At 35.1% G+C, this 24,719-nt stretch overlaps 6 protein-coding genes across 9 annotated transcripts; 3 read left to right on the top strand and 3 right to left on the bottom strand.

Annotated features, from left to right (window-relative positions):
- Window positions 1-31: 31 nt before the first annotated feature.
- On the bottom strand, window positions 32-4,251 carry LOC104769453 (protein CLT3, chloroplastic). 4 transcript variants are annotated; one of them, XR_015592640.1, is made up of 8 exons: window positions 3,372-4,251; window positions 1,645-1,790; window positions 1,462-1,499; window positions 1,207-1,322; window positions 1,008-1,093; window positions 876-911; window positions 746-796; window positions 32-639 (listed from the first exon to the last, which is right to left on the bottom strand). XR_015592640.1 is itself a non-coding variant. In XM_010493670.3 (8 exons), exons 1-8 carry the CDS (start codon window positions 3,830-3,832, stop codon window positions 205-207), a joined length of 1,383 nt encoding a protein of 460 aa, XP_010491972.2. In that variant the 5' UTR covers window positions 3,833-4,251; the 3' UTR covers window positions 32-204. The 4 variants fall into 4 exon arrangements, 1 of the variants encoding a protein (XP_010491972.2); XR_015592641.1 differs by having other exon boundaries at window positions 994-1,093; window positions 1,207-1,266; XR_015592642.1 differs by having other exon boundaries at window positions 1,207-1,266.
- A 1,188-nt stretch (window positions 4,252-5,439) lies between these two features.
- LOC104769451 (rho GTPase-activating protein 6) lies at window positions 5,440-11,714 on the top strand. The gene is made up of 22 exons (XM_010493668.2): window positions 5,440-5,631; window positions 6,083-6,119; window positions 6,248-6,324; window positions 6,540-6,610; window positions 6,687-6,765; window positions 6,875-7,019; window positions 7,110-7,229; window positions 7,489-7,566; window positions 7,680-7,735; window positions 7,816-7,885; window positions 7,967-8,054; window positions 8,255-8,495; window positions 8,567-8,785; window positions 9,082-9,384; window positions 9,823-9,872; window positions 10,117-10,177; window positions 10,254-10,337; window positions 10,448-10,558; window positions 10,660-10,829; window positions 10,920-10,986; window positions 11,109-11,225; window positions 11,320-11,714. The coding sequence occupies exons 1-22, from the start codon at window positions 5,578-5,580 to the stop codon at window positions 11,512-11,514; spliced, it is 2,493 nt and encodes an 830-aa protein (XP_010491970.1). The 5' UTR covers window positions 5,440-5,577; the 3' UTR covers window positions 11,515-11,714.
- Window positions 11,715-11,778: 64 nt separating this feature from the next.
- On the top strand, window positions 11,779-12,742 carry LOC104769449 (cysteine proteinase inhibitor 1). Its single transcript, XM_010493667.3, has 2 exons — window positions 11,779-12,082; window positions 12,327-12,742. Exons 1-2 carry the CDS (start codon window positions 11,972-11,974, stop codon window positions 12,510-12,512), a joined length of 297 nt encoding a protein of 98 aa, XP_010491969.1. The 5' UTR covers window positions 11,779-11,971; the 3' UTR covers window positions 12,513-12,742.
- A 322-nt stretch (window positions 12,743-13,064) lies between these two features.
- Window positions 13,065-16,065, bottom strand: LOC104769448 (thylakoid membrane protein TERC, chloroplastic-like). The gene is made up of 14 exons (XM_010493666.2): window positions 15,816-16,065; window positions 15,627-15,707; window positions 15,307-15,443; window positions 15,146-15,222; window positions 14,970-15,057; window positions 14,817-14,897; window positions 14,657-14,713; window positions 14,463-14,544; window positions 14,237-14,286; window positions 14,051-14,107; window positions 13,885-13,963; window positions 13,712-13,770; window positions 13,518-13,575; window positions 13,065-13,412 (listed from the first exon to the last, which is right to left on the bottom strand). The coding sequence occupies exons 1-14, from the start codon at window positions 16,033-16,035 to the stop codon at window positions 13,315-13,317; spliced, it is 1,224 nt and encodes a 407-aa protein (XP_010491968.1). The 5' UTR covers window positions 16,036-16,065; the 3' UTR covers window positions 13,065-13,314.
- Window positions 16,066-17,487: 1,422 nt separating this feature from the next.
- LOC104769447 (uncharacterized) lies at window positions 17,488-20,287 on the top strand. Its single transcript, XM_087505287.1, has 2 exons — window positions 17,488-17,752; window positions 18,257-20,287. The coding sequence occupies exon 2, from the start codon at window positions 18,280-18,282 to the stop codon at window positions 20,122-20,124; it is 1,845 nt and encodes a 614-aa protein (XP_087361413.1). The 5' UTR covers window positions 17,488-17,752; window positions 18,257-18,279; the 3' UTR covers window positions 20,125-20,287.
- A 200-nt stretch (window positions 20,288-20,487) lies between these two features.
- LOC104769446 (elongation factor 1-beta 1-like) lies at window positions 20,488-22,209 on the bottom strand. Its single transcript, XM_087505288.1, has 6 exons — window positions 22,017-22,209; window positions 21,797-21,913; window positions 21,642-21,714; window positions 21,308-21,440; window positions 20,968-21,081; window positions 20,488-20,885 (listed from the first exon to the last, which is right to left on the bottom strand). Exons 1-6 carry the CDS (start codon window positions 22,100-22,102, stop codon window positions 20,722-20,724), a joined length of 687 nt encoding a protein of 228 aa, XP_087361414.1. The 5' UTR covers window positions 22,103-22,209; the 3' UTR covers window positions 20,488-20,721.
- Window positions 22,210-24,719: the final 2,510 nt, after the last annotated feature.

The raw sequence follows: 24,719 nt of genomic DNA, 5'->3' as shown, positions 1-24,719 counted from the left end.
ATTTTAGTAGTTTGTTATATGACTTAAGTAATTTTGATCTTGATCCAAATCGAACCAAGAAAGCGTCAACTTTTACATTAACGTCATCAAAATATGTTACGATATATACATCATTCAATCCTCATATTACCTTGATTCAAACCGAATCTTCATAAATCTCTCAAATCTTTTTATTGAAAACAAAAACCCTTAGTTAAGCCCTCTCTAGGTGGGAGGAGGTGAAGGAATGACTGTATCAGTATGAGAAGAGTTAGCTCCTTGTGGTGTCCAACTGTAAAGAATCATTCCCAATACAAGTATGATTGTTCCTCCCATGAACCCTGTTGGTAGTGATGACGCAACTCCAAGGTACGGTAATGGCATTGTGAACAGAAACACTGCAATTGGCACTGAGATTGTAGATGCAAGACATGACACCACCGCGGTTGAAAGCTTGAGAAGTCTTAAAAGCGCAATGTTATAGCCAATGTTCACTATCACAAACAATAGAGGCAAAAACGGAGCCCCATCACATCCTTTTGTTAGTGTCCCAATGTTGAGGAAGCAAACCGCACCATCTTTTAGGTAGCTACCGAGGTGATTAAACGGTATGCCCCAAAGTTTTGAAAGAAACGGAAGAAGCAATGCGATGCAGATGGCCTAATTGGTTAGGGAATAAAACACCAAAGAGCAAGATTACTTATCTTGGAATGCAAGTTAGTGCTAAGAGAGATCAAGGGGATATTTTAGGGTAAGAAATACCTACTTGGAAAGCTGAACCATATGAATTTACTATAAATAGATCGAGTGAAGCTCCCTGTGATAGTATAGAGGGGAGATTATTTCTCAGTTTTTCAAACAAAACAAACAAAAACTCACTGTGATATGCAAGGTACCTTTAATCGTTTTTGGCTATCTATAAAAATGACTTCCTGTAAGAAAAAAGAATTAAAGATCGATTAAAGAGAATAATTTCAAGTAAATTAGAAGGTTGTGATCAGGTGAATAACGAACCTTTAATACTGTACCTGCTCCTTGAAGGAAGAAAGAAAGGACCATTAGAAGAATCCAAAATACTCCGGCTTCCTTTAATGAATGAGCAGCACCTGATCCACTACAGATGCAAGAACCATATAAATGGTGATTCTTGTTGTGAAAACACCCAAAAGAGAAGCACAAAAAGATTGGTTATCTTGAGAGCAAGCGGACCGAGGAGATTAATCTAACCTTGCCACACTGACGATGACACCGAGAGCTACTAGAGTGCATCCGAGTATTTGGTTTACGCTATATCTCCTCCGGAGAAAAATGATGGAGAAGAAAATTTGCCAGATTAGAAATGTCTATAAGAAAACAATTGAGTATGTTATTAGCAGCAATATCAAGAACACATGGTTTTAAGGGGAATGAAAAATGTCAGTTGTTCACACTACTTAAATCAAGAAGTGATTCATATATTTATCTAGTTATACAGCTTCTAACCTGAGACAAAACTGTAGTAGATGGCCCCGAAAGATTCGCTGAGTAGAGAAAACAAAAAGATGAATAAAGTTGCTTTCGTAAGATGAATGCATTTATGCTGAGTACTCTCATTCCCTCTTAAAAGAATTAACCATTCAAAATAAGGTTCGCGTAGAGAAATCCATAAATGTAATGTTGTTATACCTGCTGCTGCCATTCCAGACGCTGCAGCTAGAGCCTCTAAGATGCCAACAATTAAAAATGGAGGTTTTGGCACAGAGAGCATCGCATCTGTGACAGTTCCAGCACGATATCGAATATACAAGATAGTATAATATACAGCTACATACCTATACATGAAAAAATAAGCAAAAGATGAAAGTGGTTCTGTACATTAAAGTTTGATAATATATATATATATAAAACAAGATTATTCCAGGACATCATATAGCACTAATTAAAGAAAACGAATACGAGAGCAAAATCTTTCACGGCGAGTATTGATCAAAGAAAGTTTCAGGTCCAACAAGAACATAGCAACCATCATATATATTTCTTAAATAAATTAAAAAAAACCAAAATATATCTCTACGACTCTACCTAATCATTGTAAAATAATCTTAAGAGACCTCAACATAAACATTTTGGTAATAACCAAAGAGAAAAACATTTGTTGTTGTTTGACAAGTTAAGATTCAAGAATCTGATGCAACAAAACAAACTTGACTAGCAGACAGCAAACACATGGAAAAGGGACTCCACGAATATGTAGGTGATCAATTCCGGTTTGGATTCCTATTAGTTTGGTTTGAGAAACCTCACCATAATAAACTATGGTTTGGTCCCATAATTGTATGTACTTTCTCAATTCTTTGTGTGGTTAATGGTTATATTACAAAAGTGGAAAGAAACCATAATATTTGGTTTTGTAAAGGGTTTGGTTGAGCTTAGTAGGGCCATTAGGAAAAATTAATTAAGTGTAAAGCCAGTGGACCCGTAGAGAATGGCTTCTAATAAGGAGCGGATAATGATATGTGAGAATATGTGATGTATGGACGGACTATATTCAATTTGGTTCCACCACCTTTTTATTTTGATAACATGGTTCCACCAACTTACATACGTTGTGATTTTTTCCTCTATCATCTTATCAACGAATTAATGTCCCTATTGTTAGTGCTAATTTTTCTTTTATAGAAATATATATTTAGTCAATAGAAAAGCCTTTTGCAAATGGTTATAAAATTAATCTATTAATAGTAACTTCGAACAGTCATGATTAACCCAAAAATAATACTAAAAAAAAGGAATGTGAATAATAAATTATGTACATTCATTGCATGTAGAGAAATGATTGATTAGATGAATGTCCCCAAGTAAGAAAGAAGTATCCAACTCGAAAGAGACTACAAGCCAACTCTGACCCGTTCCAACAAGTTTCTCATTTTATTCAAATTTTCAGAGTTTAATTATCTATCATCTTCTTGAGAATTTTTATATAAGAACGATTTTTTTTTTTAATTTCACTTAAATCCAATGACCCAAAGGATACCAACCACATAACAAACAAACAAACAAACAAAAAAAAAACACTCCCAAGTTTTTAATTGACAATGTTAAACGTGCTAACCAAACAAATAAATCGACACTTAGGAACTATTCTTTAGCATTACTAACCTCTAAATTCATGCATACCACAAAATTCTCTAAAGGTTATTTAAAACTACAACTAGGTGTTTTCGTAATATTATTTTAATTAGGTTTTCAATTGTTAGATTAAAAAGAATGTATTATCGTAACATTAAAAAAATATATATATATAAAATCATTGAATGAACGCATTTAACGATCGTCTGTCAAAAAAAAAAAAAAAAAAAAAAAAAACATTTAACGATCGAAGAGGTCAGAGTCTCAGAGAAGATGGTGTTTACCCGAAGGTGGAGAGTTGCGCAAGGAAGAAGGGATATTGCTTGAGCGGAACTAGCGCCAGCTTATACATCACCCGGTTTCCTACTCCAAACGCCGCCGTAGCCGCCGCCCAAACAACAATCTCCGCCGTCCCAACATGATCAACCACCACATGGCTGCTGCTCCTTTCGACCTCGTTTTCTCCGATGGCGTAACCGCACACGCCTGGATTTTTGATCGCCGATCTGTACGAGGATCTCTTCTCCGGCGGCGGTGACAAAGATTCGATAGTCCTCCTCCGGGTGATGAAACGAGGAGTGATCGAGGACGGTACTAATAGAAGACGAGGAGGAGGATTTATGTGATGGTTTCGACGTCGGATGGTTAGGGAGATGGATTGAGGTCGGTTTACGGAATGAGATTGGACCGAGCTGATCGACGTTGTTAAACCGGTTGTTAACCGGCGAGAACAACTCGTTGCCATGGATTAGGCTCCGAGTGACGAAGAGAGGGAAGGGAGGGAGAAGAAGCCAAAGTGGCTTTTGCCTTTTTATCCTCTCTCTCTCTCTCTCTCTCTCTCTCTCTCTTTCTTTTTTTAATTTGAAACGATTTGCAAAAGTAATTAAATCAAGGAACACACGCTGCCCCCAACTTATTAATTTATTATACAACAATATTATAAGACAAATGTTTTTGTTTTTGTTTTATTAGTATTGCACACTTTAACTAGGAAAAGACAGTAGTAACCCTTACAAAAAAAATACTTGAGCAGCCAAAACATTCTCTTTTAATTTAAGTTGGTGAATGGTTGGATTATAATAGAAAGTAGAAACAAACAAATACAGTAAAACCTCTATAAATTAATAATGTTGGGTTGAAGACATTTTATTAATTTATAATGATATTAATTTATCTATAAATTAATAATTATTATTTTATAGTATAAATTAATAATTATTAATTTGTAGATATATTTTTAATATTTTAATTTTTTAAAATTATGAATTGAGACAATTTTAATATAGACTTTCAGATGTTTTAAATTATATGGTATTGGAATTGAATTTGTAATATTTAGAAAATATTATTAATAATAAATTACAAATACAATAGACAAAGTCACTTATACACATGTCATACATAAATTCAAATTTATGAATAATATTATCAATTGTTGTATTTTAATAGTCAATCAAACTATCAAAATGTAAATGATGGTTATCTAGAAATTGAAAGTTTTAACAAAATGTAGCTATCTTTATGACATGTTACAAAACATTTTATATCATTACAGTTTGAAAATAAAACATAACAATTGTTTTATAGATATGAGCTGTAGGAAAAACATAAATTATTATATCAGCATATATATATATATATATGTAAATTTTCATGATTATTAATTTATGATATTATTGGGACCATATTTTACATTAGGATTTCAGAAAAATTATTATCTTATTATCTTATCGAATTTTGTTATTTTTTACAATGACCCGACTTGGGACTAGTAAATTTTATTAATTTATAGTGTTTATTAATTTATAGAGTATTAATTTATAGAGGTTCTACTGTATAATGAATGAATGTGTTCTTGACAAAAACAAAAATTATTTAGATAGATTTATTTTTGTTATGTGTTTTCTAAATCTATTGGGAGTTAGAAGCGAAATTATGAAGTTTAAAGTTTAACCTTGTATTCAATTTTGGTTTAATATCTTTAATTTCTCAATCCTCTAATAAAATCATACCAGACCGAATAACCGTAAATCGAAACCAAACTAAACCAACACGGACCGAAATTACCACCGCTCGAAGCGACAAGTATAATGTGAAAGCATGACAAAAAAAAAGAAAAAAGTAAAAATGTCTTTGTCGTGGCGACTTTTGGTTGGTTCGATGCATAGAATTAGACTACACCTTGCTGTGCCTGATCTTTCCCTTTCTTCTTCTTCCCTCTATCCCTCCTCGTCCTTCACTTTCATCATCTTTCTATTGTAGCTGCAGTAGGTCAGACTGTGCAGTGATTTCGCTTGAAAATAAAAACGGTAGGGCTTGGCTATGAATAATGAGAGTCCATAAAGCATTCGATTCGGGCTAATGTGTATTGTTTGATTCGTCTGGAGAGCTCTTTGAGAGAGATAGCAATTTTGGTTTTCAGCTTATTTTATTTTATTTTATGATCTTTTTGGATGTCTCGTTTTGATTAAGTGTGTGTGTACTTTTGCAATGGCGGCTTCTTTAGCTGCTATGCAGCGACCTCAAGCTGGAGTTTTGAATACGGTAATTACAGTCACTCGTTTTGCTTTGTGAGAAAGTGGATTACTGATGAGATGATTAGATTAGTATTAAATGCATTTGTGACACTGCTGCCTAAGTACAATTTCTTGTAAAAGATTAGATTTTTTGCTGAAACGACTCTATTGGGTCTAGAACGAGTTGGTGCCATTGAATTAGAAGTGAATATATGCATCTTTTTTTAGGGAATTTTGGGGTTTCAAATTCATCAGTTCGTTCAAGTCCAAAGCAGTCAACCCTTAATGAAACTATTTTGTCCTAATTAGATTAGTAGGCTAGTCTTATTATACCAGTTTAGGAAACCTGAAGCTAAACGATTTGCAGATATGATTGTTCTTCAATCTTTGGTTCTGCCTGTTTTGATTTGTATAACTAGTCCTGAGCAAAGCAAACTGATGATAGTCCTTCGTTGTATTCCGTAATACTTTTTTGACAGGTTTATAAGAGTGGTCCTCTTTTCATTTCATCAAAAGGTAATATTTTCCTATTGTTTCAAGATTTATCTAGCTACTCTGCACCTCTACCCATTACGTATCGGTCTTGATTCCTTAGTTTTCACCATCTTGTTTACTAAATTTTGAATGGCATTTTTGATTGGCAGGACTAGGTTGGACATCTTGGAAGAAGCGTTGGTTTATCCTTACTCGAACTTCTTTGGTCTTCTTCAAAAATGATCCAGTCAGTATTTGTGACCCTTTGATGTGATTTTTTTTTTTGATTCATATAATACTTTTACTGTTAAGCTTTTGGAACTTACGATGTTTGATGAAATGAAAACTTAGCTGGTTGTATCAACTTGCTAGAAGCTTAGGAGGATCTTGATTTACACTATCAAATCCCAAATTTCTTGAACTATTTCATACCTTAAGCTCATTGGTTCAACTGTTTGACAGAGTGCATTACCACAAAAAGGAGGTGAAGTAAATTTGACTCTTGGAGGCATTGACTTGAACAGTTCCGGGAGGTACAAATTTCCTGTGGTTGTTGTTTATAAGAATTTCTCCCAACGTTATAGCCTGCGTTAACATCCTCTTTTGCAGTGTCGTGGTGAGAGAAGACAAGAAGTTGTTGACTGTACTATTCCCAGATGGGCGTGATGGACGAGCCTTCACCCTCAAAGTGATTTCTATATCTACGTGTCTGACTTAATTTTTCTTTCCCTGTTTTGGTTAGGTGTTCTGATTCTGGGTTATGCTTCTATTAAATGCTAATTATTTGGCTCACATAGGCTGAGACATTGGACGACTTATATGAATGGAAGGCTGCCCTTGAGCAAGCCCTTGCACAAGCTCCCAATGCAACACTTGTAATTGGTCAAAATGGAATATTCCGAAATGAAGCAAACAATGCTATGGAAGGGTCATTTAATTCATGTTAGTTCTCATTTATTTTATTATTATCAGCTCCCCTGCTATGGATCCTTTCATATTCCGGATGTATATCAATCACACCCTGGCATGCAGGGAGGGATCAACGCCCATTGAAGTCTTCGGTTGTTGGAAGACCAATTTTGCTTGCTTTAGAAGAAATTGACGGAAGTCCATCTTTTCTTGAGAAAGCACTTCAATTTCTTGAGACATATGGTGAGTATTGACCTCCTAGTTTGATTAGTTTTCTCACGTTTCATGTTCTAAACCTTACCATTATTCTCTGTTGTTTATCCTCTAAAAAGTAGGTTTTTTATATTATCTTCGCCTCTTCGGTGCAATATATATATATATATATATATATATATATATGTTTTTCATTCCTATTGATATACGCTATTATATAAGTGGTTTTTGTTTCTAATTACCCAGATAAATGTTCTCGTTTTGATAGTGCACCTTTTTGTCTGCACAGGAACCAAAGTAGAAGGAATCTTAAGACAGTCTGCAGATGTTGAGGAGGTAGAACGCAGAGTTCTAGATTACGAACAAGGTATTGATCTTGTACATATGGACATTTTCTTTTATATAGAAATCTCGGAAAGGTATATGTATATAGATGTAGGAAAGCTCATTTTCTGTATTTTTCCAAATGTACTTATCTAGGCAAGACAGAATTCAGTCCTGAAGAGGATCCACATGTTGTTGGAGACTGTGTTAAGGTAATATATTGTGTGTCAACTATATTTTCCAGTTTTAATTATTGTGTTGACATATTTATGCCATGCTATTGTATTTGCAGCATGTTCTGCGGCAGTTGCCTTCTTCTCCAGTCCCCGCGTCGTGCTGCACTGCTTTGCTGGAGGCGTATAGTTAGTCTTTGTATACATGGAATTTATGTTTGTACTTTGGTGGATGTGTGTATATAACTTGCGTTTTACCTTTTTCTACAGAAATTGATCATAATGAAGCTCGAGTTAAATCACTGCGCTCTGCTTTAAATGAAACATTTCCAGAACCAAACAGGCGACTACTACTGCGGTATGCTTTCAGATGTGATCTATTAGTGATCATAAAAACGGCTTAGGCATTCTACTTAGGCAATGGACTTAGGAGAATATCTTAATCCTCATTTGCATAAGCCATGGGAAATATGTGGTGCTCTCATGGAAGCTGCTTGGAAGTCCATTATTTAGGTTACTTCAAACAGCTTTGTTCTCAGCGTGGGTTGTATTCTGCAGGATTCTAAAGATGATGCATACTATCACCTCTCATTCATGTGAAAACCGGATGACTTCATCTGCTGTTGCTGCTTGTATGTCCCCATTGCTCTTACGTCCTCTACTGGCTGGAGAATGTGATCTAGAAGGTTTCGAAACTCTAGGAGATAACTCTGCCCAGCTTCTTGCTGCCGCTAATGCTGCCAATAATGCTCAAGCCATTGTCACAGCCCTTTTGGAAGACTATGGGAATATGATCAATGTAAGATTCTATTTGATCCGTTAATTTATCCGGTTTCACACAATGCTATTTGCTCAACTATTTGTTCGCAGGATGAAGATCTTAAAAGATGCTCCACTTCTACTGATTCTCATATTGGCGACAGTGGGCCTGAGAACTCAAGTGATGAAGAGGATATAGAGGTCAAACGTCCTGACTTGCATAATCTGGATATAGGAGAAGGGGGAACAGATGATGAGAATGATGTTAGGCTGAGCAGAAAACCGAGTGAGAGCAGTGATTATGCTGGCAGTGATCTGTACGACTACAAGGTTTGTTATTTGCCATCTTATCCCACTGCCCCATGCATCTTGGTCATAGTACACCTACATTCAGAATTCTTAAATAAGTGATAAGTTTGAAGTCGTTTCCATTTGTATGCATTCCTTCAACCATCGGCTACTATCTTGTTATCTTTGGTTACTTTAGATGATGGTAGATTAGTGTGACATTTTAGTTATATTTGGTGTTTTATGTTTAGGTTTTCCGTAGCGAAACTGGTAGTATTTAAACCTTCAATAAAATCCAGTCTAATATATTTATTTCATTTGATTGTACTCTCTCTCAGGGATTTGGTGTTGAAGATTCAGATGCTGAGTCTCCTAGAGACATCCATTGTTCAGTCGAGAGTACAGGCTTTCCCACTAGAGTGAAAAGTCAAATCGAAGAGCCTATTAAAGATATAGAAGTTTCCAGCGTATCACCTACTGAAAATTGTTATCAATCAGGTAGAGATGCTATGCCCTCAGTTACTCCTAGTACTCCTCTCACTGCCCCTAGATACACAACATCAGCTGAGAAACCTGCAAATAAATCTACTGGCTTATCACCAGTTAGTGCGAAGCGTTCTTCATCCTGGGGAAGAGGCAACGTAAGTTTTCCATTGTCTCGCAAAAAAAGTCGTAATTCTGTTGTCATAGTGTCTGCAGTTGACTTGCCACAGATGCATTTATTAAGTATTTATGAGATTCTAAATGTAACATACTATCTGTCCTTAGAACTCTTTTATCACCACTAGACTAAGTTAGTTCTTCTCTTTCATTGTCTGGTCATGATCCATATTTCCTTTTCAATTTTGTCAATGTCATGTTTATTGGTGCTATAGCCAAAATGAGCTGTTACGACTTGCATAATCCTAGAAGAACGCTAACCATCAACATCTTAGGAAGTTAAGATGTTATTAGAAGTCCCATCTATTTGGAACAAGTTAACTATGACTAATTAGTTGCATGTATGATGAGTAAATAGTTCTAGGAAAATTGAGTCTAAGGTCATATCTCAATATTCTTTCTTTGCTTACTGTGTGCAGGGAAAAAAAACACCTGCTAAAGGATCATTTGATTCCTCAGGAAATGACGAGTAAGATACTCAATCCTGAATGCATACATTGCACCTTTTTAATTCGTAATTTCAAGGTCTAAAGGTTTAAATATACATTCTATTCCCAAAGTCCATATGAAATATGTGTATTTAAATAGGTCAAAAGGGTCTTGACTGAAGCACATTCTACATTTCTACTTCACTTTCTAAATTGAGAATAAATGTTCTCTTTGTTCTTATGTGCTTGACGTATTCTGACGCCAAATACTTTTGCTGCTTGTAGGCTTCTTATACAGAGGCTCGAGCTCATGAAAGATGAACTGCGGCAACGAATTGCTAAGGAGGTACTTTTTCTGGTAGTAGAAGTATTAATATGCTGATAACATAATGTTGTTGTATTGATTGGTTAGACTACTGCAGGCTAAAGGAAATGCGGCTCTACAAGCTAGCTTGGAGAGAAGGAAGCAGGCTTTGCACGAACGTCGGTTGGCACTTGAACAAGATGTATATAGACTTTCTCTTGAGAAATTTGTTTCTATTCTTCAAATTTTTGTATAATTTTGAGGGAAAATAAACTTCTGTTTTGCTGACCATGCTTGCCATGGGATTATCAGGTGGGAAGATTACAAGAACAACTGCAAGCTGAGAGAGACCTACGATCCGCTCTCGAAGTTGGTCTAAGCATTTCTTGTGGACAATTTAGCTCACAAGCTGCGGACTCCAAAGTCAGTATACACTTTAGCTTGAGAAATCAGTTTTTTTTTTGTCACCTGTTATATATCTCTTCCTTTCCTTAGTTCTAACATCACTTCCAATAAATGCGAAGACAAGGGCTGAGCTGGAAGAAATAGCTCTTGCTGAAGCTGATGTTGCGAGATTGAAGCAGAAAGTGGCAGAACTACATCATCAGCTTAATCAGCAGCGACAGCATCACTTAAGTTCACTCCCGGATGCTCAAAGCCATCACCAGTTTCTCCATAATCACAACACTCAACTGTGAGTTAATTATATACTCTGTGCCTGGTTTTATAGCTATAATGTAAACTCGCTAAGAGAAATAACACACTACTTTTCACAATGTCGCAGGAACTCCTTTCAGCAGGACTTTGATTCCATTCTTGCTTTCGTTAATCAGGAGAGAAACCAGAGAACGGTACAATCTTATTAGATAACCGAGAGGAGTCTCATTAACCATCGACTCCTTTATCCTCCACCATTACATAACCAATAATCATATTATCTTTTAGTAACATTCACTTGCATTGAATCACATAGGATGAAACTAGTTTAAGAGCAGACTGGAGGAACGGTAGAGGAAACAACAGACAAGTACCAGGGTCACCGAGCTTGAATGCAGCATCCTTAGGGATCCCAATGGAAGAGTTTTCTCCGGTTAGTGTTTGTCTGTGTATAAAAACACAATCTCAAGATATTCAGAATTCAATTTGTATAAAAGTTCGATTATATATGGTCTTGTAATATGTAGGTGATGGACTACACAAGACATCATCATCATCATCAGCCACCAGCAGCATCTGCAGCTCTGATGGAGCTAACCACTCGGCTAGATTTCTTCAAAGAAAGACGTTCACAACTGATGGAACAGATTCAGAATCTTGACCTCAACTACGGTTCCTCTTCCTCTTCTCTACACCGATCCTCATCTCCACCGTGGAATTAGTAGTCTCTTTTGAGAAAGCTTTTGTCCAAAAAAATATATATTAGAAAAAAATGTAAAAAAAAAAAAAAAAAAAAAAAAAAAAAAAAAAAAATCTAGTCTCATGCTTGTAAAACCGGTTTATCAAACCGACTATATTTACCCCACGAGATTGATGAGAAATTGTTTGCTCTTATTTATCCAAGTAAAAATTTATTTTTTTATTTTCCTTTGGCCGACATAAAAAAATGAAAAATTTATAAAAATAAAATAACAAAAAGATTCTGTAAGTTAGTTAGTGCTAAAATGAGTCATAATATATTATTCCAAAAGAATTATTCTTGAAGGAAATAAATGAAAACGCGCTTTACGATTCTCTATCTATATATATATATACGACGGCAGAATAAGAGACTTAGCTCAGCTTACGAATTCTCAGATCATCCAGAAATTAAAAAAACAAAAAAAGCAAAATCGGAAAATGGAAGGAGGAGCACTCGTCGGTGGAACTCGCGATGTTGATCTAAATGCTAACGATCTTCAAGTCGAGAGTCTCGCTCGTTTCGCTGTCGATGAACACAACAAAAACGAGGTATTCGATTCCCCCATCTTTCGCTAAATTTGATCTTTCAATCGATTGAAGTTTATCTCATAGCAAATCGTTGTTTTTCTCCGTCCGATCTCTAGGTTGATTTAATCGATCATATTCCTAATTGAAATCGTATTCATGAATTGTTATTTTTAGTTTGAGAATTTTTACGGATCAGTTTCATGTGTGCGAATTTTGAGGCATCTGATAAGATTAAACAAATCAATCGGTCTTATGTGTTATGCAGAACGTGACACTGGAGTACAAGAGACTCCTTGGTGCAAAGACACAGGTTGTGGCTGGAACAATGCACCATCTTACTGTCGAGGTGGCTGATGGTGAGACCAAGAAGGTCTATGAAGCCAAGGTTTTGGAGAAAGCCTGGGAGAATCTCAAGCAGTTGGAGAGTTTCAACCACCTTCACGATGTTTAAATCTCATTGCTTTCCAGGCTTGAGTGAGGTCCCTTGTGTGCTCTCTAAAACCACGTGATAAGAGGTCCTTTCGGGTTTTAACTAAGTTAACTTCTTTTAAAAATAAGTGAATGTGAATCCAGTCTATGATGATGTGTTTGAACTGGGTATCGTCTGTATCTCTTGACTTTCGTTTCTGTATTGCTATTAGCAAACTCTCACGTTTTATCTATTTCCCTTGGTTTTACAAATGATTATAAATCCCATGACTATCTCCATGACATTACAATGAATCCAGTACATCTATTGGTAATTTGGTATCAGCCAAACGAGACCACCACAAATCTTGAAACATTTATCAGCCAAACGCCAGCTCTTAGAGAGTAGTTGAGTATTCAAAGTATGGCTTGTTTAATGCCTAAAGATAAAGAGTAATGGGAAGACTATTCATAAGGAGTAATATACACTATCTTGAATGAGAGCAACTACGACACATAGGAATGACTTTTCTCTAAAGCAATCATGGGCCTCACCCATCAATTTTGTGTCATAACCGACTCAACACAACCCACATGTCTTCCAGACAAGTATATTAAAGAGGTTCAAAATATATCTTGTTCTGTACTGCAGCTTTTTTAACGACAAAACCAAAAAACTAAAATACATTTTGCAAAGATGCAAATCATGCTCTTTCTTTGTGTCTTTATATACAGTAACACATCAGCGAAGTGCTTTGATGAACACAATGTGGAATTATTCTTATGAAACTGTTTGATTGATTTCCTCTGGAATCTGTTCTCTGTTCTCAGTTCTCGGTTCTTATTTAGGTGTCGCTGGATTTGTTTGTTAGGCTCAATAGTACTCCGGTGCTGAGAGAAAGTGCCACAACTCCAAGTGATGCCTCCGTTGATACGTGGAAGCCTGCAAGGACGAAAAAAATGTTGAGAGGCCTTAGTAGTTTTTTGGGTAGTTGTATGGTTTAGTTCAAGCAGAAAATGCCGAAAAATAGATGATAATATGTAATACCGAAGTAATCAAGGATCATCTTGAATCCTATGAAGCCAAGAACAACTGCTATTGATGGCTGGGAAAGGCAAAGACAAGATTAGATACAAATCATACTAGTCCCTGTCTACGTAATGAGCATTACTGGCAGTCTTATTATGTATTTAATGCTTAATTAGTTCGTGTATGAGACAAAGAAACTGAATAATAGATACCTGCAAGTATTCCAGATCCTCCATTCCTTCGGAAATCAGTGTGTAGAGAGACCTTAGTCCTATAGTAAATTCAAACACAGGAGGTTAAAAGCAAAAAACTTCATCTTCAAAGCTCCACGAGTATTTAAAAGAGATGCAAGAAGTCAACAAGATCAAGTATAAAGAAAAATTACCTAGAATTGCAAAGAGATTAGAGGTCAAGACAATAAAAGGATCCCTAGTGACTCCAAAAACAGCTGGTATCGAGTCAACCTTAAGTGAATGGGCAAACAGTTTCAGTGCTTTGCTTCATTTTTAAAGAGACAAAAACAGATTCACAAATTGGTGACAAGAAGATACCGCAAATGCTATGTCGCTGAGCTCGATCACTGCTACTGTAAGTAGCAATGGTGTGGCCTGCCCAAAATATGTTTGAAATAAATTAGAACCCAGTCAAAAGACACAATGATGAATATTTTGAATAAGACTTAACAGTGAGTTGTACATAAACCTTGAATAGGAAATTTTTTCTTGTCATATACTTACTTTCAAAATGCCATCCTGCTTTGTGAAAAAACGATTTCCATCGTAACTAGCTGCAAGCAGTTATAAACAAAAGAAAGGAGGGAAAAAAATCAGCTATGGAAGCATGCTAAACAGTACTACCACAGAAAAATTTGACGCCTAATTACTCATAATCAAGCCAAGTAAACTGAAGGTGACAAACAAAAGCAACTAGAAGGAACAAGAAGAAAGTGACCGGGTATATTACATGTGACAGGAATAAATCTCTGGCATGTCTTTACAATAAAGTTGTCGGATAGATCTGTATCATCTTCTTCACTTGCAAATAACTGTATTAACGCATTGGGAACAGAAAAACATCAACGACAGAGCACCTCTATATTCTATATTAATAGTTGAGTGTGAATATAGATATAAATGCTAGAATGAGGACAAAGGCACCTTGAAAGATGAATACAAGAGTACAGCAGCAAGCAGTAGGTTGACTGCTTCAAATTTCTGAAAGATTAGTGTAAAGAATTCAGAATTAAATAGGAGGCAAAAAGAAATAAACAAACAAATAGATTCACTAACAAACATTTTGATCCAAAATAGAAATCACCTGAAGAGTTGCTGTTCCTAGTATTATTAGCGCGAAGCGGAAGACAACTGCACCAGCTACACCGTAGGTAAGTACCCGATTCTATACAAAAAGGCCACAGAATCAGAATACTCTACAGTCAAGAACTAAATACCTGTGCAGATAATTTGGTACCTGATACATGAGTGGCACTTTGAAGTACTTGAAAACAAGAACAAAAACGAACAAGTTGTCCACTGACAAGCTTTGCTCCAGTAAATAGCTGCAAGAGTTGAAAACAGTTAAGATATAAAATCCCTTTAGATAGTCAAATGAACTTTCTAATAGATCATATATTAAGCTCTAAGTACCCTGCGAAAAACTCTGACGCCTTGCCAACACCTTCCTTCAAACCAATTCCGATTCCAAATGCTGCCGCAGTGCCTACCTATTGAGAGAAATGTCACATCATCAAGCTTCACTTTACATGTCAAAAATTATTGTTAATAGGAGATGCAAGAGGAATACTAACACACAAGGCAACAGTCTTGAAGGAAGTTTTATAAGTTTCTTCTTGTTGATTATCTTTCAAGCCTCCACTATTTACTGATGAGGTGCTTGTAATCTCATCGCTTTTATGTGATAGAAGATCTCTGCTACTCTCCTTCTCTGTACTAACATGCCACAAACAAAATTATTGTCACAAGACAAAGCCTCTTCCTTTTTTATCTCTACTAGAAGTGATACGTTTCATTGGTGTACAATTGAGTTTCACTAGCAAAACTAGGATCATAATTAAGAAAAATCAGAATGAGAAAAAAAGGAACAAAATTTTGGAGAAGAAGCAATCACCTGAAGAAGAAACATCATCTTCTTGATCGACATCTCTGGAGCAAGAAATAGGAGGAAGATGAGAGAGACGACGATTAGCAGCTGAAACAATCGTAACACAAAAGCACATTAGCATGACCATCATAGAGATGATGATGAATCCAGTCCATTCACACAGATATGAGATATGAAATATGCAGAGAAGAATACCTGAGACGAGAGAAGGGTTTATAAGGAGAGAGAAACGAGACTGAGTCCAACCACGAGCTCTGAAATCCGGAGAAACCACCGGAATGGTAAGAAAGATTCGATCCGATTTCGCCGGAGCGAGGAGGATTCCATGGTGGTGGATAACTGAAGCTAAGCTCCTCATCTGGCGTTTTGCCGTCAAATCCTGAAAACTAACTACGCGAGTGACGACCACTATCATCAATCCCCCCCCCCCCCCCCCCCCCCCCCACAAGACAACACAAACGTTGTCGTTTTGTATTTTTTATTATTCTGTCGGACGGGTTTGACCCGACCCGGTCCGAATTCAAAGATTAGACCGGTGTTAACCCCCTCGTTCGGGTTGGTTATAGTACAATTAATACCGGTTTAAGGTTTTTTCGGTTATTTAGATTTCGATTTTTATGTAATATTTTTCTTAATATTATACGGTTTTAGATTGAATTAGGCCGTTCCTATAATCAAAATAAACCACAGCTCACCATTATTATCTTCCTTAAATCGTGAGCTCCAATGGTATTGACGATGATGATGACTCATTAGTCATTAGTATTAAAACAAAAAAAGACACCCATATAATTAATTTGTTCAGAAGTCTCTGAATTACGACAATATGTTAGTCTTTGGAAGACTATTTTTTTTTAGATACAGTATTGAGGTTTCTTAAAAACCCACCACGTTCAACATGACTTTATTTCAGTAAAGGGCATTTAATTTTTATGTTTTTTTTATGTAGTTTTCGATTTTGTATTATTTATTTATTTTTACAATATAAACAGAAAAATCCATAATTATTAATAGCTTCTACAATATTGTACAAATGTTATTAGTTGTCTACAAAAGTAATTGAAATCCTAAAACTACGATACTTCTATCTGAATCCTACCCATGTAGATATTGAATAATCTACTAATGTTTTTTTCTTCTCTAATATAAACCTAATGTTTAATTATTCATTTACAATTATTAATCTCTTGTTGAATTTTGTACAAACGTTATTAGTTGTCTACAAAAGTAATCGAAATTTTAAAACTATGATACTTCTGTCTGAGTCCTAACTATATAGATAATGAATAATTCACTAATATTTTTTTCTCTAATGTAAATCTAATATTTAATTATTTATCCCCAATTATTAATCGCTTGTTAAATTTTGTACAAACGTTATTAGTTATCTACAAAAGTAATCGAAATCCTAAAACTACGATACTTCTGTCTGAGTCCTACCTATGTAAATAATAAATAATTCACTAATGTTTTTTCTTTAATGTAAATCTAATATTTAATTATTTATCCCCAATTATTAATCGTTTGTTGAATTTTGTACAACCGTTATTAGTTATCTACAAAAGTAATCGAAATTCTAAAACTACGATACTTCTGTCCGAGTCCTACCCATGTAGATAATGAATAATCCACTAATGTGTTTTTTTCTTTAATGTAAATTTAATGTTTAATTATTCAGTTTTTTTTTACAACTGAAATCTAACAAAAATAACTAAAAAATGAACGTGAGATTAGAAATAAAAAAAACAAGTGAAACAAAATAAATTCTGTAAAGAAAAAAAAGAAATCAATGGCTCAGATTTATTTTAAAATTTTAATGACAAGACTTTGGTTTGGTTTTTGCAACTCTTTTTCGGTTTCTTTGTTAGAAAAATCAAAATAATAAAGTAAAAATAATAAAAATAATTAGCTTTGTTGTTAAACCAAACCCTAATTTTTCCAATAGGTGTTTTCGATTTGGGGATTCGAAACGCCGAGTTAATTCCTTTTTTTTTTTTTTTTTTTGGGTATAATTCATATAATCGCACTCCTCTCGTTCCTCATCCTCATCGCCTTAGCTCTCACCACCCTTCTTCTTCTTCAACCTCTATTCTCCGGATCTCGCTTCTCCGTCAACGACTCCGATCAACCAGGTTCTCTTTCTCTCTCTCTCCCCGTCGCATCACTGATCTATACTTCGATTTTGTATTCTTCTCTATCAAATCGCGCATTTCCTTCGCGCCTTTTAGGTCTTCTTGATTCGTTTCAATTTCCGTCCCTTTCGCTGCTCGTACGAGACTTTTTTTGGTTTTGTTTATGGATTCGATTCGACTGCTTAGCTCTTTTTGTCGCCGTGAATTTTCCTTTTGACCTTATTAGATTCAGAAATGTAACTCCGGAGATTGTTGTCGGGTGTTTGATTTCTAATTCGTTCTTGTACCGGATCCATACGTTTGCGACCTCAACGATGTAGTTATCATAGTCGTCTCTGTGGAAATCTCTGTTTCTTTGTTTTTTTTCGTTGAGGAATCTCTAGGTTTGACATTACAGCTCAGAAATGACCATGATGCTCAACAAGAATATGCTTTTTTGCTCAGAAATGATTGTTAAATAAAGCTCTGTATTGACTTTATCTCTTGTTTTGATGGGAACTGTAGGATAACTTTGTGTTTTTGAGAAGATGTCTAGCGCATCCAAGACTAAATCCAGAGACAAGAAGGTTATGAACGATTCACAAAAGACACCTAGTAAAGCCTCAGGATCCATGGGTGCGAGTAATGGTGTTGTGGTTGGTGCTTACAATCCTCTTTTGGGGACATTTCAAACCATTGACTCGCTTTCAGCAACTGGTTCCTCGTCGCTTCACAATAATGGCCGGTTCAGAAACATTGATGAGTCGGATTCAACTGGAGCCGACTGTGATTCTGTCTCTAATAATGGTAGCTGGTCAGGTGACTCGGAAGATCACAAAGAGAAAGTAGCCAGTACTGCTGCAAAGCAAGAAATCATCCCTGGAGCTGACAATGAAAAGCGAGAAAAGATGCGACTGAAAAATGAAAGAAAGCACCAACGGCAAAAGGAAAAGCGAGCTCAGGAGTTGCATGAGCGTTGCTGTCAGTATCTGATGTCCAGAAAACTTGAAGTCCATACTCACAAGATAATGGCAATGGGTATTGCTCAGGAGCGAGCAACTTATGCTCTTATGTTAAATGAAGGGAAAATAGAGGAGTCTGTTAATTGGCTGCTTGATGATGGTGGTGCAAAAGTAGAAGATAAGAAACTAGATCCTACCTCTGGGAATTTAAAGCTTGACATATCACAAGAGTTGGCTAGAATCTTAGAGTTGGAAACAAAATATAAGTTCACCAAGCAGGATGTAGAAAGAGCTGTGGTTACAGCAGAGGGGGACATTGAGAAAGCGGAAGAAGCATTAAGAAGACAGAAGCAAGACCAATCTACTGCATCTAGAAAAGCAGAGGATATTAGTGATAATAATTCTGTTAACAATAGCAAAGTCCCTTCTATGCACACAAATCAGAATACAGTAGCCCAGTTGCAACCTAACTCAGGTATGTATCCTACAGGTGGGGAAGAAGCCCTTGACAGAAAGAATCTTGGTTACTCCAGAGGATCCAGCTACATAAGTGAAAAATCCGAAAACCAGAGTGTAAATTCGTTGGAAAGAATTCACATGCAGTTGCAGTGGATGAAACTCCAACAAAATAATGCCCTGGAAGAGAAGAAACGCATGTCATCATATCAACAGACACCACTGCCACGGCAAACAGAAGAAACACATTATGTGGCAACCCTAGGTGATCAATACAAGAGACTTCAGCAGCAAGATATGAGGGAACCAGTTATGACGCAGCAGCAGCAGCAGCAGCAGCAGCAGCAACAACGCTCTCAATCCGCTAATACAAATGTCCTACCTGTCTCTACCATGAATACATCCTTTACCGGAGCAGCAGCAGCAGCAGGCAGCGGTTGGTACCCAGCAAATAGGTCTGAGGCAGCTCAATCTAACGGATACTTGCCCTCAAGAACTCTGCCTCCTAATGATCTGAACTCAAACCTTATGTACCAGCAGCTTCAGTATCAACAATATCAAGGCCAAGTGAACAGCAGTAGTCACAGAATGCCAGGGGCTTCTGCACCGCTTGCTGTGGCTCCAGCTGCTTCTCTTGGGCTCTTCTCACGGTTTGGATCAGGGTCTTCTTCGGGCCTGGACTGGAACGCAGATGGGTCACTGGGTTACTTAGATTACAACAACATCGACTGGAGTCTAGATAAAGGCCTAGCTTTTCCTAGACCAAGCCAACAGTACGCGGCAACATCATCACCATATGAAGCACACATGAATGGAAGGACAAGAATGATGGCGAATGGGAATGGGAATGGGATGGGCGTGGCAATGGGAGTGCAGGAAGCTGCTTTAGTGGGAAATGGGAGAGAGTGGACATCACCTTTTGAGGGTAAAGATCTGTTTAGTTTGTCTAGACAGTATGTACCTCCTTCACTTTAAAGGTGATAAAATTGCTCTTCTAGAATAAAGAAAATATGAAAGGAGAGAGAGAGAGAGAGAAAGATGATAATGGATGGATGGTATGAGTTTGTGGTTACTGGTTTTATCATGTTGTTTCTTCCTGCATGTTTGCTCAGAAATGGATCTTTCAAATTTCCTAATATTTTATATCCCTTCCACATATTTAACATAGAGCTATGAGAATTTGAGATAACTCAGAGAAAGGCTTCTGAAAATCACACCATCGACTTGTGCATTCTTCTGTTGTAACCTAAGTTTAATCAGGTAAAAGAGCGGTAAATTGTTTTGGTGAGTAAACGCAGTTTAAATCTTAGGAATTTAGCCCCAGTCCAATATTCAATATTTGTTAACAACAATTTGATGCTTCTCCACACGTTACGAAGCCCAACATATAGTTTTAACTTTTAACAGCAAATTCACATTAGACAAGACAATAACTTAGAGACCGAATTATATGAACTTAAAAGAAAAGACGCTAAGCGTCATATCAGACCATAAGAGAAACACAACAAGACTAGGACTGAACACCAAACTGGGACATTTGATAGCTTTTCATGAGAAAGGGTTTTGGAGTCTCTAAATCTTGTTAAAAGCGACAATGTCAACACTTTGGATGTACTCATTGTTAGGTTCTGAGGTGAGATGGTCTTCAATGAGGTTGTCCACAGACACAAGGTCATCAACAATGGTCATCATGATTGTGAGTTTCTTTATCCCGTAACCAACCGGTACCAATTTCGCTGCAACATCAAAGCAAAAACAAATGAAGCACTTTTGTGAAGAAAGACAAATTTAGATTTAGATTGAACTTCTTTGACTTACAGGCTCCCCATGTAAGACCCGGCATCTGAACACTACGAACAGCTTCTTCTAGTTTCTTCATATCGGTTTCATCATCCCATGGCTTTACTTCCAGAAGCACAGAAGACTTTCCACCTAACCAAGAAGTAAAGAGAGTAAGGAGAAGTAACCAAACATCATTACATCAGCAAGATCTCAAAATGCATTTACATTCAATCCTAGCTCAATCACTAACATTCCACATAAAAGTGACAAATTCAAGCTAAGTCTCCTTTATATTCATTTGTAAAATCTGGAGATGTGTTGAGCATCTTACTCATGCTCAATTACAGAACTTAGTGCTGATGTTTGGGTTACTTACTCTCTTTAGCCTTCTTAGTTTCCTTCTTAGCAGCTTGTCTCTCCTCTGCAGCTTTTTTCTCATCTTCAGTTTCATCAGCAAAAAGATCAATATCATCATCATCACCACCACCATCAGCTCCAGCAGCAGGTGCCTGCAGATAAGTTCAGGGAAAAAAGCTAAAAAGATTCCAGTATCTAAGATCATCATTCCAACAGCACCAAAATTGCATATTCCTCTACTTAATCTCTCTACCTCACACTATCACAGAATAGTTTCAATTCGACAAACACATGATTCCTCACAGATTTGACTGGTTAAGAAACGTAACTGAAGTGAACAGAGAGTTAGTTACCTCAGTCTGCGGAGCTTCTTCAGATGAAGCAACACCACCACCAACTCTCACTCCGACGGCTTTCCCCGGAAAACTGGACCAAGAGTTATAAAAATAAGCATTCCAAGAAGTCATCATTCTCAGAAAAGCAAACGAATGAGATTATCTATACTAACCTTTTAGCGAGGTGGGAAGCAATGTTATCATACCACTTGCTAGCATTGTGAAAGCCATCTCCTGGCTTCTCCAATACGGCAGCGTAAACCTTCACATCATCCAACGAAAGCTGATTGCTGCATAATGAACAGATCAAAAGGTCAAGATGTAAGTAGAAACCGAGCTCTTGGTAAGATGGGCCAAATTACGAAAGAAGTGATATGACTTATGAGAGTTTACCCGGAGATGTAGGTTTTTCCGGCCAGGTGTTCCTCGAGGGTTTTGAGACCCTGCTCTGTGTGCAGATTAGAAAATGTAAACGCCATGGATGCTAAGAGAAGCAATAGAGTAAGAGAATATGCGCTTTTGCTTGCTTACTTGTAAGAACTATAATAATAAACCAAGAGGATGCTTGAAGATGCTTCTAGTGACTGACTAGTGGGGGGCTCACCTTTCTTTCTAGAGTCATCCGTCCCACCGTGCGACTCGCACGCTCTAAAACTCCATACTGTATAATGTCTTTTTTCCCCCTTTTTAGTGATTGATATGATTGTGTGATACAGTTTTTTCTTTTGTAATATAGTAACCATTGTGCATCAAATGAATTATGATAATTTTTTTCAAAAACATAAAAAACTTGATGATTATTGGGTACAATACAAAATCGTTGAATCACGCTTACCGAACCAGGAACGTGAACAAATGATATTACCATTGTTAATCTACAAATCAACTTAATCTACAAAGTCATTCTACCTATCTGAGTTTGGAGCATACATTCATAATTTTCTCATATATCTTCTCTGTTGCAGATAGCGCCTCGCCCACTGTTGCATCAACTATTCAACTTGCTTGTACCGTAGCTAACAACATTCGGCTTCGTACCGTTGTCTAAAACAATGGCAAAGGCAGTGTGAACCAAAACCAAATCGACCACGACATTATTTACAAGTACTGGAAGGCAAACCTAAAATAACAGCGTCTTCCTCTTCTTCTTAAATCTTTTCCTTTTTTTTTTTTTCTATCAAAATAATAAAGTGAAATGGCATAAACAATATAGGAAAAAGTCTTATATCTTATATATAATGAGAGAAGGTTTTTTCTAACTTTGCTGGCACTCTAATTTTGTGACACATGTCGTTCTCATTAATTTTAAATTTAACATTCTATTTTTTTATTTGATTTAATTTTATTTGTATCTTATGTGCTGTATAGTTTGTTAAAAAAGACAATTGTTGTATAGTTTGCTTCTTGAATTTTTTTTCAACATTGTTACAAAAATATATTCCTTCCATTTTTTAGTTTTAGAATCTAATATATTTCATAATGAAATCATATACAATAGAACCTAAAAAAAAAAAATACTGATCAACCCAACTAAAAAAATATAAACAAATTGAAACCAAATAATAATAGAAAATGGTTTCATACTTTTAAAGTAAAACTGAAACCAAATTAATTTATGATAGACTAATTTAAAAATATAGAAGATTTTCTAATATATATATATAACATATTATATTCAATAATCATATATAATGTATTAAAGACATAACTCAAATTTTTATTTAATAGTATTCGGTAAGTTACAGTGTGACTGTCTTTAAAACATATGTACTTAAAAAAATGGTATCATAACATAATTGTTTTATCTCCCCCATGAAATAACAGAAAACAATAGTTTCAAAATTAATTTATTGTTAATTATACTATTTATTTTAAAATTATTAGAAATAGAAACAATTTATAGAAGAAAAACATATTTATATTAAATTTGATACACTTTTATTTTCATGAATTTTATTAAAAATTTGTTAGACTTAGAGTATAAGATATTTGTTTTGTGATATCGTTTCAATAAATTATTTTAAAGTTGACTTATCATATTATAAAATTATTTGTTGTTAACTATTACTTTTATATATGAAAATAAAATTAATATATAAGACAACATAATTTATCTATCAAAGTAAGGTCTTACACATTTTTTCCTTAGAATACTTATCAGATTTTTTTCTAAAAAACCCAAACTATAAATAAATTAATTTATCTTAATTATTTAACGAACATACAAAATTAAATTAACTTTAGTGTAACTAATTGTCTTATACATTTCAAAGTAAAAGCTGAAACCAAATTCATTTATGATAGACTAATTTAAAAATAAAAAAGATTTTCTAATATATAAAAAATCACATTATATTCAATAAGAATATAAATTGTTTTAAAGACACAACTCAAATTTGTATTTAATAGTAATTTATAAGTTACAGTTTGATTCTCTATAAAACATATGTACTATAAAACATAATGGTATCATAACATAATTGCTTTATCACCCTATGATATAACAGAAAAAAATAATTTCAAAAATTAATTTATTGTTGATTATACTATTTATATTAAAATGATTAGAAATAGAGATAATATATAGAAAAATATATATATATTAAATTTCACACACTTTTCTTTTCAAGATTTCTTTTATAAAAACTGGTTAAACTTATAGTATAAGATATTTTTTTTGTGATATCGTTTTAATAAATTATTTTAAAATTTACTTATCATATATAAAACTATTTTTTGTTAACTATTACTTTTAGATGATGAAAATAAAATTAATATATAGGACAACATAAAATAATCTATCAAAATATTTAAGTAAGATCTTATAGTTTTCTTTCTAGATTATTTATCAGTTTTTTATTTTCCAAAAAAGAAAATATATAATTTATCTTAACTATTTTACAAAAATACCATATATAGTTGACTTTGCTATAAATAATAGTCTTATTACTATAGTAGCATACTGTTTTAATAATTTCAACAATATATTGTAATCAAAATTATTTAGTATGTACTTTAACTTTCCTCTTTTTCATGACCTTTCTTTGAAATACTATATAAATATTATTTTTTAAGACATATATTAGCAATTACATC

Source organism: Camelina sativa, chromosome 20, assembly GCF_030686135.1.
Source record: "Camelina sativa cultivar CO46 ecotype springtype chromosome 20, ASM3068613v1".
Taxonomy (NCBI): Eukaryota; Viridiplantae; Streptophyta; class Magnoliopsida; order Brassicales; family Brassicaceae; genus Camelina; species Camelina sativa.
The sequence above is the reverse complement of the archived record's forward strand: the minus strand, read 5'-3'. Positions and strand labels throughout refer to the sequence as shown.